This window comes from Coffea arabica, chromosome 3c (assembly GCF_036785885.1).
Source record: "Coffea arabica cultivar ET-39 chromosome 3c, Coffea Arabica ET-39 HiFi, whole genome shotgun sequence".
Taxonomy (NCBI): Eukaryota; Viridiplantae; Streptophyta; class Magnoliopsida; order Gentianales; family Rubiaceae; genus Coffea; species Coffea arabica.
Window position 1 is genome coordinate 41,115,044 of NC_092314.1, and position 12,420 is coordinate 41,127,463.

The following is a 12,420-nucleotide window of genomic DNA, read 5'->3' on the forward strand; positions in this document are numbered from 1 at the left end:
TCTAATGGATGCCCATAAGGCACTCATTAAAATATATTTCAAGTGTCATATTTTTGAAAATGTAAAATTAACTAGATAAAGTAAATAAATGCAATAGAGGGTAGGTAAGATTAAATAGAAAAAATATATAAATGCAAAGGAGGATAATAATTGTGAATATGTGCATATATATTATATGTTAGGTGAATATTAGATATGTTAACGGGTGCCTTAGAAAAACCCATTTTTTTAACATAGATGAAAATTTTCTTTGTCAATTTTTGGATAAAAAGCATTAATTAGGAAAATCAATTTAGTTCAAATTTTGGTTTATTGCCTCCAATAATTATGGTTTCTATAAGATTGCAGGTTCATTAAGTGTTGGATAGTTATTGTGCTACTTAATTTGATAAAATTGCATTGTTTGACCACCTGATAAAGAAGGGCCAAATTTATGCTAACAAGTTCCAAAGGGCCAAATTTATGGAGAAATTTCTAAATTTGTGATGAATTTCAAAAAAATTCTGCAAATGGGTGAATTTGGCGTGGGGTTCTGACCAGGGGTCTTCGCATTCAGTAAATACGAGATTCAGATAAGCTTAGATTCAGCAAATGTGAGCTCTCAAAAATTTTTAAGGGTTAATTTTTTTTCCAAATAGCAGCAGCATAAATTACATAGATAGGGGCTAGTATTGAAGTAACTTAAGGGGTTTTTCTTGACTAATATGGACGTGAATGTATAGAGACAGGATAATAGATGACGCGGATTGTCTAACCAAAAAAGAGAAGCTATAAATTGGATTGTCTAAATAATAGGTCTATGTTATTTTGCAATGCCGAGGGGACGTACCGATAAGAGCTAAATTTGTCTTCTTTTTGAATATGTTCTATATCAGCTTTGAGTCCATTTGTAAGATCAAGTGGTATAAATTGTCCATTTTGTGTCACTAACTTGCACCTTCAGCTAATAAATGGAATAGTTGTGATTGTTGTTATTTTACATGCAAAATCTCTTTTGGTCGTATGTAAAATGATCTAGCTTAAGTGGAAATGAAATGAGGAAGGATTTGAAGTTGGAAAAGTGTACATGTGATGTGGTAAATGAGGTGAGTTTGCACTAAAAAAAGGATAAAATGATCTTGTTTAAAAGAGGGGATATTGATTTGGAGAGTATTAGTTCAAAGTGTGGAAAAAGGAACTGTATTTGAATGTCATATCAGTAACCGCAAGAGTAACCACTCGCAGTTTGCATTTCTTTACCAAAAATCTTTATCTTTTTTTTTCAAAAACATGAATCTCACATTTATCAAATCAGAAACATGAATTTCGCATTTCATAAATGCGAAGATTCTACTCCTAGAATCAATCCCAAAAACAACGCCTCTTGTAGAAATTTTTTTTTCATAACAAATTAAGAATTTACTCCAAATTTATGCCAGCTAGCTAAACTGAGAAATATTGATAATCTTATTATGACTTAAAAAATGAAAACAAACCATATTAACTTTAAAGTTATTCATGCTCGAAAAAGTTGCACACTAATCTTCTACCATATGGCAATATTATGAGAAATACTGACTTTGTTCCGACCAAGTAAAACCAGATAATAAATAGTTGTTCTTGCCACCTTTAACCGTTCTATTTTTTTGGGGCTCCATAGATCCTAAATAATATTTTTAAATGATTTATTTGACAATGAAAAAAGTTGTTTGATATAATGTATTAAAATATGATCGACTAATGAGGTGCCTAGGTGTGAGTTTTGTAGAAAAGTGTGGTTAAGTTAGAAAAACATCTAAATGTAGGGATGTAATAATTATAATTGTGTTTGTTTATATGATAAGTTAGATATAATTTGAATATGCTATGGAGTACCCATTAGAAAATGTTTAAAAATATTATAATAGATTCATAAATACAATCATAAGCTTCTTCCAACAAAAAAATTCATAACGTAACGTGTAGTAAATAAAACTCCAAATATTCATCAAGATAGAAAAAGAATGTGAATCTAGAATTTCTAAATTTTGAAATCTCAACCTTATATGACAATATTATTAGACATTAGTTATTTCCTTTTAGGGTAACTTTTTATACTTAGTGTATAATTTTTTTATAATAACAAATTCAGATCATATCATATAATATGAATTTGAAATTCAATTTATATATATATATATATATATGGCTAATATCCAAATCTATTAGTGTTAAAAAATTACAACACTATCGGTGCACGAAAATTAATCCATTTTTTATTAGTATTCTTATTTTTTAATGACGTAAGCCAATGAATTAATTATTGGATCATTTGAAACCCGAACTTGCAATAAAGCCCCACCAACCGAAAGGCCTGAGCTGACAATATTTTTAATACTCCTAAAGCCCCTAAACTTTTCCCATAATTCCAACCATGTCCTTGGACAGAATGGACTCCTCATCGGACTCCCCGTCGACGTCGTTTAGCAACCGCGACTGGTTCTTCCCTTCCCAATCCTTCCCAAACTCTTCCCACCATATCCCAAGAACACCCATCCGTAGATTCTCCTCTCCTTATCCAAAACGGGCTGCAACGCCGTCGTTTCAGAGCTTTCCGGCCAGTCCTCCGCCGCCGCCGTCGACTCCTTCAATATCTAATTCTTCTCCTCCTCCTCCTCCTCCTCCGCCGGCTAACTACTACGCCAAGTATGCCGGCGTACGACGCGGTTCTGCTTACCTCAGTCGTCAGTTGCCAAATCAGAAGTCAACGAGTCAGAACGACGGCGGTGGAATTGGTGGTCAAGGAATTAAGAGCAAGTCCGACGACGCCGTTTCTGAGTTCAGGGAGGATAGTAAAACGACGACGGAGCCGGCGGGCAAGAGGCTGACTGGCTTATTCGGTGGCCGGTTGATTGTTCGTTGGCAAACGGCTTTCACCGCTGCAGTGAGTTTTGACTTTAACTCCTGTCCAGTTCTACGTGGCATGTTATAACAAATCTGTAACAAAATTTCAATTTAGTCCCTTATGTTTTTTAATAGGTTTAATTTTATCCCTTATGTTTCTTTCTTAACACATGTAGTCCTTCATGTATTCCTGTTTGCTGTGCAAAATAGTATGCGGAGCTGACGTAGCACCGGCGTGTTTGGTTGCAGGTATTAGTAACAGCATTTTCGTCGTTGGTGCATAAAAATTTTGCGTTACACAATGAGGTTATTCGTTTACAGGTAATGTATGTTTTTCACCACCTTAATACTAACAAATTTTGATCTTTATGTAGAATATTAATATTAGTTTCTGTAATAGTGTTCAAGTTTAGATGGTAAACAGCAGAAATCTTGAAATATGTAGTGTAAGAATAGACTTTAAATTCATCTAAAGATTGAATCTAGCATAAGGTCAGCTTAATTTAGTGCATAAGTTTAATACAATGTAACCATTTAACAGCTTAGCAGTGTTTCTCACATTCTGATAATAATAATGTTTTTATAGCTAAATAGTTTTGAAATTGCTATGGGATTCAATTAAAACCATAACATGATGGCTTTGGCTAGCTTGAGATGCATTGTCAAGTATCAACTCTGGTGAAACCTTAAATATTTTGGTTAAATTGTTTCGAAAGAATTTAGCTTTGATTTCATTTACCGCTGGATTCCACATTTTGCCTAAGTTGTTACTTGAATGTGTGGTAGTTCTGTTTAGGCTTCAATTAATCAAGCAATCAACATTGTTTAAGTCCCATGTGATGATAGATACTTATCTTTTGTCGATTGTGAAAATTGATTTTCTTTAATATTTTTGTGAATAATAAGTTAATAAGTACTCCATAGATGATATTACTACACCATATATTCCTTTTGATCACCTTTTGTTTTGTTTTTCTCCTCTTTGTTCCTTTTCCACAAATTGCAGGATCAAATTTTCAAGCTCAATCACCGGTTACTGGTTTGCAGTTTGCTTGATTCTATAGATGATATTGATTCAACGACACACGACATAAACCATCTTTCTAACAAAAGCTTGAAAAACATAGCTGTAGTCGCCTCACTAGCATTGCTATCAATTCCATTTCTTTTTCTCAAGTATGTTGACTATGTCTCAAATTCGAGAAGATTGTCTGACATTCTCACAGAGGAAGTATCTTTAAACAAGCAGCTGGCATACAGGGTTGATGCTTTTTTATCTGTCCATCCCTATGCTAAGCCACTCGCCTTGTTAGTTGCAACAGTACTACTTATTTGTCTTGGCGGGTTAGCACTTTTTGGGGTTACAGATGACAGCTTAGCAGATTCCCTATGGTTATCTTGGACCTATGTTGCAGACTCAGGCAATCATGCTAATTCCGAGGGCATTGGTCCGAGGTTAGTGTCAGTGTCCATTAGCTTTGGTGGGATGCTCGTATTTGCAATGATGCTGGGACTCGTTTCAGATGCAATTTCTGAGAAGTTTGACTCACTGAGAAAAGGAAGAAGTGAAGTTGTAGGGCAAAATCACACTCTTATCCTTGGGTGGAGTGACAAGTTGGTAAGCCTTTGCTCTTCAAACCTTAATTAGAAGTAGTAGATTTTCTAGTGTTGCTTTTGGAGTACCTGCAAGCATTTTCTTTATTTATTTATTTTTTCCATCAGTCTAGTGATACATAATAACCTTGTTTTTATCCTCCTTTTAATCTCCAAAATCTCATCCAATTTTAGCCCTGTTATCAATAATAAATTCTTTTTTGAGAGTTGAAGATGTATTTTTCATTTATATTCTGTTTATCTAGTTCTACATCATCTGCTATCAAACTTGCTTTGCTTTCAAACAAAGAATGTGTATATGCTTGATTTACAATAGAATAAGTTTGTACATTACTAGGGCTTTTTACCAAGTAATTCTTGGATCAACATCTCGAATGCTAGCAAATGTTCAGATTCCTTTTTCTTTGATGTTTGTGCTTATGTTCATTCCATATTCCTTGAGGGTACTTCCGGGGACTTTGGATTTAAGGCAAAAGAGAGTAGAATTGCCGAAATTGACTGCCGATAAATAAGAGCAGATAAGAATTGCATGCTCAGCTTTAACTCTACTTGTACAGCAGAATTTATTTTCTGTTCATGTGATTGCACAAGCATAAGCCACCATTGTAATTCCTGAAAATACTTCTTTATGCTCAGGGATCTCTATTGAATCAACTTGCTATAGCCAATGAGAGTTTGGGTGGTGGAATGGTTGTGGTTATGGCTGAAAGAGACAAAGAAGAGATGGAGCTTGACATTGCTAAAATGGAATTTGATTTTAGAGGAACATCTGTTCTATGCAGAAGTGGAAGCCCTTTGATTTTAGCCGACCTGAAAAAGGTATATCCTATTCCTGGGCTTAATCACATGCAACAAACAGCTATCCAAAATTTTTTTTATCATTGTTTTTTGATCCATGAAGTAAGTTGGCCTACTTTATACTCTTTTTCACAAATGGGTGGCTATAATTAGCTGCTCTTCTATCATAGTTTGATCAAATTAAGGTTTCTTGATTTTTGAACTGATTTTCTAATATAGCTTGCATGGAATTTGCCAGGTATCTGTCTCTAAGGCTCGTGCAATTGTCGTTCTTGCCGAAGATGGAAATGCCGACCAGGTAGCTTCATGAAAGAAATCATCATCTTTGATACTTAAGAAGTGAACTACTATTGAAGAACTTCTTTCTTTATTCTTTGTTATACAGAGTGATGCTCGTGCCTTGCGGACAGTTCTAAGCTTAACAGGAGTCAAAGAAGGACTAAGGGGACATATAGTGGTCGAACTGAGTGATCTTGATAATGAAGTCCTTGTTAAACTTGTAGGTGGAGATCTAGTTGAAACAGTTGTCGCACATGATGTAATTGGGCGGCTAATGATTCAATGTGCTCGGCAGCCAGGCCTTGCGCAGGTCAAATTTACTTGCTTTCTGCTTTTGAACTATTCATGCAGGCAAGAAACTGAATGGTCTGTAATTGGTTTCTTATCAACTTAAACTACATGTCTGTATGGACTTGGTTTGGCAGATATGGGAAGACATTCTTGGCTTTGAGAATTGTGAGTTCTACATCAAAAGATGGCCTCAGTTGGATGGAATGCCCTTTGAGGAAGTCTTGATTTGCTTCCCAGACGCTATTCCTTGTGGTGTCAAGGCAGCATCGTATGGTGGAAAAATAATTTTGAATCCTGACGACTCCTATGTTTTGCAAGCAGGAGATGAAGTTCTTGTGATTGCAGAAGACGATGATACATATGCTCCAGCAGCACTGCCTACGGTGCTTCCCTTTTCTTTATAACATGCTCATAATATAAATTGTCCTCATATTTTTTATGTCAATTCCATTCAGAATTTACCCATGCCTAGTCAAGGTGTTTGCTTCCTCATGTTAAAATAACATTATGCAATGCGGAAAAAATAAATGGAAAATCAGGAGCAATGTGGAAAAAATAAATAGAAAATTGGGAATGAACAGATATGAGAAAACAAAAGATGGAATAGACATGATTGATATCGCCTTTATTAGTTCACATACAAAGATATGCTTTCCACTTCTTTCAACCATAAAAGATGCCAACTTTTGACCTCTTCAAGTATTGAGCTGTTTATTGACTCTTAATACGTTGATTCATCAAGCTGATCAATAGCATCTATGTCTGGTTCTGGTAAACTGGTCAGTCTAACTGCGTTTATGATCAGAATGACTAGATAGGCAATTGGAATAGTGTGATGTCATTTTTGGATCTTGGAAGGGTTAGGAGTATGTGGTTGTACTTCTGCAAGTGGAAAAGCTACTTGTCTGCAGATCAAGTAAATTGCGCATTGGGCAGTTGCAATGCTGTAGTTTTACCATCATAGAGTTATTGCTTCTGAATTTAAGGGTGTGTTCAAAATAAGCTTGCTCGTTAAGAGCTTACAACAGTGAAACCACATACTAAATTTTAAGCACTCTGAAAGGCTTTCCAATGTTTTCGTCTTGTCTGATTGGAGAATTGGAAAGAAAGTGCTTAATCATTTCAAAGAAAGAATATCATCCAATGGTAGGCCACTCTGCAAAGAAATGCTCTTCTGCTCTTGACAGTATGGTGATTCCTGTGATGGAATCCAACTAAGTGGGGCATACCATAAACAAAACTTACAGACACATAATTAATTTGGTTATTCAGGTCAAAGAAGCACCATTCATACCCATCACCCGACCAGCAAGAAAGCCACAGAAGATACTACTTTGTGGATGGAGGCGGGACATTGATGATATGATTGTGGTAAGCTCTATCAATCATAGCCCCTAATTCTTTTCTCTTTTCACCTGAATGCTGCAGGTTCAGAGAGGATATCTACCCAAGGATTTTATTGTTCCAAAATCTGCAGAGCGCATACTTTTTTGTGGTTGGCGTCGAGATATGGAAGATATGATTATGGTATCCTTGCCAGAAGCTACCATATGTTTCCACTACTTATACCAGTGTCTTATGCAATTCAATGCGGCCAAGCTATTCACAGAACACATTCTGATATGCATCTGCATCCCATTACTCAACATGGAGCACAACCTTTAAGTTCTTCCAATTTGGGATCCTTCTTTGATTAATTCAACCTTGGCTTCCTAAGACATAACATCTAACATCTTATGACTTACATACCATATTAAAGTCTACACTATTGTGCTAGGTATTGGATGCCTTTTTAGCACCTGATTCAGAGTTGTGGATGCTCAATGAAGTTCCCGAAAAGGAAAGGGAGAAAAAGCTCATAGATGGTGGCCTTGATAGCAGCAGATTGGTCAATATAACGCTGGTTAACCGTGAAGGAAATGCTGTTGTTCGACGTCACCTTGAAAGCCTGCCATTAGAATCCTTTGATTCTGTAAGTATTCTGTTTTTGTAATTGTGTTATAAGCATCTCTTTTATGACTTTAACAGAAAATTGTCGCCAGTAAACTGGTCTGCCAAAGTCCAATCAACATTAAAAAGTGGTACCTTTAGACCAATTACCAACATCTTGGTTCAAGTAGTGATTATCTGGACAACTACTAGTCTTTGAATTGTCTAATCTCCTTCTCTGTACCAAAGCTCCTCCTATTTATATGCAGATCTTAATTTTAGCTGATGAATCAGTTGAAGATTCAGCAATCCAGGCTGATTCCAGATCTCTTGCCACATTGCTTCTTATCCGTGATATTCTGGTACTTTGCTCAGACATTGTCATTTATCAACTTAATCTCTGGTCTAGTATTCATGGAAAGACTTAAGCCCATATTTTACTCATCTTCCTCTCCATTTGCTACTTCTGAATAGATTAAGTCTAGTATTTTTGGAAACACTTAAACGCATATTTGACTCATCTACCTCTCCATTTGCTTCTTCTGCATTTATACCATCAATCATAGTCAATCTATATTTCTGGCTGTTAAAACAGTACGTCTAGGTTCTAAAGAATCTATTGCATTCGAATTTCTTATTTTAATTTGCTACTGAATGGTAAATATCATAACAGCACCATGATAGGAAATAGCCAACTTAAATTATGCGAGCTTCGCCAGATATTGGCACTTTTTCCTTTCTTTTATGGTGAATAAACACCGTTATTTTCTTTTTCAGGTTTATGGAGTAGTTTAGACTTTTCAACACTAATTGCATCTTCTTATTCTATGTGATGCTGCTTCGTGTACAGTTCTTGCTGCTCACTTCTATTGCTCTTCTTACCAAAATTGCATAGTAGGTTGTACTTGAGCAAGACTAATTTACTCTTCCTTTTTCTTTTGGGTGGAAGATATGCTTATAATCACTTCTATGGTGTCCTAATGTACTCTCGATGGATATCTTCTTACAGTAATTTTTGTGAGAAAAGGTAGCAACTTCGTTATGTTTGTGACAGTTATGGTTAGAATTGCAATATGTACATCTTGCATGCTACCTTCTGTAAGATGTATACTAGCACAGTCATCAAGATTTTATATTAATTTGCATTTAAGTTGTTTTGTACTTTTTAATTGCTTTTATTCGGTCAGCTATGAAGTTTATAAATATTATACCCTCAATGTGCATCAGTATTCTGAATCCGGGTTTCAGCTCTGAATATCATATGCATGCATGGCTTTCAAGAAAACATCTTTTGCAGCAGCTTTTGACCAGCTTGATTAAGTCTTGAGAAGAACCATATGCCCTGAAACCTTCCCTTTACTTAATGAAAGAGTTTAGAGGATGGAAGATATGATAGTCCTTTGTGATAGATCACAACATTAGGACCCAGATCCAAATGCTATTACGATTTACTGCTCACGTGCTTCTGTAGCTGCACGATGTTTAAAGCATTTGAGCCTTTTAGATTCAGAAAATCAGGAAGACCTAATCTTTCTTTTGACTTTGCAGGCGAAACGCCTTCCATACAGGGAAGCTATGGTTTCACAAGTTCACAGAAGTAGCTTCTCACAAGGTTCCTGGATTGGGGAAATGCAGCAGGCTTCAGATAAGTCGGTTATAATTAGTGAAATCCTGGACCCCAGGACTAAAAACCTCTTATCTATGTCAAAAATCAGTGACTATGTCTTATCAAACGAGCTTGTCAGCATGGCACTAGCAATGGTTGCAGAGGATCGGCAAATAAATGATGTACTGGAGGAGCTTTTTGCGGAAGAGGTACTACTTTCAGCCACTAGATTAAGTGCATTTTAAACTGCTCTTTTTTTTCTTTAATTGGAAATCCTGAGCCACTAATTAGGTATAAATAATCACAGTTTGGTTAGGTAATTAAGAAGTGATGTTTTCCTTCGACAACTTTTTAATGTAGTGAGTTGCAGAGTATTCCCAACAGAAGCGTGCAAAGATAACACATCAATTTGCTATTTGCCCTTTTATGCGCCCTAAAAGAACAAAGTAACAAAAACAAAGACTTGCATGCTAAATTTTATGTAGCTGTAAGTTATGTATGAAAAATCTATCTATTATGAAGTAACAGTGATATTTTAAAAATAACGAGCCAGTGGAATGTTGCCTTATATTGAATTTTGATTGAGTTAATAGCTCTGTTGTCAGATGTTACCTACAGTGTAGAATTGCCTAAAGGGTCCTCTACTAGCTTTTTATCAGATTGTTCCTTAGTGATATCACTTGACAACGCCCCCCCGGTAGCTCGGATGGTCGCCCAGTTCTTAGTTAAGGCTGCCGACCCCAGGTTCGAGTCCCGTTGCCCGGAGTGGGTTGGGGTTGCCCTCTCCCGGGCCGCAGGGGGATTTAGTCGGGCCAAAGCCCCGGACACCCCCTGTGTAGGAAAAAAAAAATATCACTTGACAACAGGGGCGGATTTATGGTGGGGGCGGTGGGGGCCTGTAATTTCTATAATACCAATAGAATTTTGATATAATCTCAAGTGTGTCTCTTGAAGTTTTGTGTATTCTTTGGTTTATATGCTTCTAAAATTGACTTTGATTCTGTCTGTTGCTATAGCTATCGTAGAAAGGGTTTTTTCAGTTATGAATATGGTAAAAAATCGGTTACGAAATAGAATGGGAGACATTGGATGAATGATTGTTTAGTTAATTATATTGAGAAAAATATATTTTATGAAATTCAAAATGAAAAAATTGTAAACCGTTATCAAAATATGAAAACTCGTCGTGAGCAATTGTAAATGATTTAGTTTACTTTTTGAAATAAAATTATTATTACATTAATAATTTTGAGTTTGTCATTTTATGTCTTTCATGGAATATATGCATCATTTGTACTTGTTGGTGAATATTTTTTTTGCTTAAAAAACCGGAAAAAGAGTAGGTAAAAAATTTCAGAATTGCTTTTGCTCCCACTGAGAAAATTTTCTAGCTCCGCCGCTGCTTGACAACACCCAACTTTATGACTAATTAGTCTGAATAAACCAAACAGTGCTTTTAAAGTCTTCTTTGGTGGTAAACATAGACCAAAAAAAAAAAGAGGGAACTGCATTGTTTTTCCTATAAATTCTACGGATTTGTTTCTCTTTATTATTATCTCCAAGATATCAGGATACACCGTTTCTTTGACAGGGAAATGAGATGCAAATAAGAGGTGCGGAATTGTATCTCCGGGAAGGGGAGGAGCTGAGTTTCTATGAAGTACTACTTCGAGCACGTCAAAGAAGAGAGATAGTCATTGGGTATCGCGTGGCTAACACAGAGAGAGCTGTAATCAATCCCCCAGCCAAAAATGAGAAGCGAAAATGGTCAGTAAATGATGTTTTTGTGGTAATTGCTGAGAAAGAATGAGAAGTCACCATATTCCTGAAACCAGTGTGAATACTTGGAATGGGAAGTGATGGTAAAAGTCCAAAGAGAATGAGGAAGCATTAGGTTCTTGATATAATCAGCAAGGCATATGGCAAGGACAGTCACAATCCTTTCTTGCTTGACAAGAATCAAGTTATCTGCATGCAATTGCCAGGCTGCAATTCTTTTACTCAACGTTATTACTCTGAAATAAGCTGAAATCTGTAGATAGTATTTGCAGAATCCCCTTTTCTTTTCTTTTTTTTTCCAATTTTCCCACTATATTGTGTGGGATTAGCTCAATTTAACCTAGATGACAACTGTATGTCTTGTTTTATTTTATTTTTTTCGCTTATCACTTTGTAGTATGTAAGATCAGCTGTAAATAACAATGAGAACTAGTGAAGAGGGCACACCCTATGTGTGTGTGTGCAAATCTAAAAGAACAATTATTGAAAAGAAAAATTAGGAAAATTTTGGTAGTTGTTGGAGATTTTTTTTTTTATTTTAATATGAAGGAAAGAATTGTGTTTTTCTTTCTTGCTTTTTTTTTTTTGAATTTGGAGGGGAAGTTGTTGGCCGTTATTACCTTATTAGAAGTTTTATTAGGTTAGAGAAATGAGGATGTTGCATGTATGTGATGTGTGTGTGTGTTTATTTTAGGGAGATAATGGTACCATTTTGCTCTTTATTTGAAAGGTAAAAAAAATAGGAATTATAAAAGGTGACACGAATGGTATAGACATATGGTATAGACATTGATGAGTCTTATTGACTTTAGAAGTTCACTGTGCACTTTTCTTTTGTCCAATAATTCTTTTCACGGGCATCAACTATGAAGTGATAAATCTTGTTAAGTAGAACATACCAGAGTGCATTCTTACCAGCCTACCAGAAATTAAACATATTTTAGCTCCTATAAGGCCGCTCCAGCGGATTAACTGCAATCAAAATTATCGTACCATTGTTCAACTATGTGGTTGTTCTTGTTGTTTTTTTTTTTTCTCTTTATTTTTCTGATAATCAATTATATGGTTTTTTTTTTTTTTTTTTTTGGGTTAATTTGTTGACATGCATGAAACTTATGTCTTGTAGAATAAAGAAACTACAATCAGAGATGAAAAATTATTGCTTCTTCAAATTTTTTAGGCAGATTTACTGAGAAAAGTACCATACCGGTAGTCAGTCTAAACAATCTTTAAGCATTTTTATTCACTAATTCTCAGATGTA

The 12,420-nt window shown here is 35.6% G+C and overlaps 1 protein-coding gene across 3 annotated transcripts; it reads left to right on the forward strand.

Annotated features, from left to right (window-relative positions):
• The first annotated feature begins 2,281 nt into the window (after positions 1 to 2,281).
• LOC113735086 (probable ion channel CASTOR) lies at positions 2,282 to 11,671 on the forward strand. Of its 3 annotated transcripts, none has more exons than XR_011841743.1 (12): positions 2,282 to 2,902; positions 3,112 to 3,183; positions 3,869 to 4,480; positions 5,113 to 5,295; positions 5,513 to 5,572; positions 5,660 to 5,863; positions 5,979 to 6,227; positions 7,273 to 7,371; positions 7,622 to 7,816; positions 8,043 to 8,135; positions 8,723 to 8,800; positions 9,322 to 9,538. XR_011841743.1 is itself a non-coding variant. In XM_072082747.1 (12 exons), the coding sequence occupies exons 1-12, from the start codon at positions 2,393 to 2,395 to the stop codon at positions 11,187 to 11,189; spliced, it is 2,763 nt and encodes a 920-aa protein (XP_071938848.1). In that variant the 5' UTR covers positions 2,289 to 2,392; the 3' UTR covers positions 11,190 to 11,671. The 3 variants fall into 3 exon arrangements, 2 of the variants coding, with proteins under 2 accessions (XP_071938848.1, XP_071938847.1); XM_072082747.1 differs by lacking the exons at positions 7,273 to 7,371; positions 8,723 to 8,800 and adding exons at positions 7,117 to 7,215; positions 10,971 to 11,671 and having other exon boundaries at positions 2,289 to 2,902; positions 9,322 to 9,588; XM_072082746.1 differs by lacking the exon at positions 8,723 to 8,800 and adding an exon at positions 10,971 to 11,671 and having other exon boundaries at positions 2,290 to 2,902; positions 9,322 to 9,588.
• Positions 11,672 to 12,420: the final 749 nt, after the last annotated feature.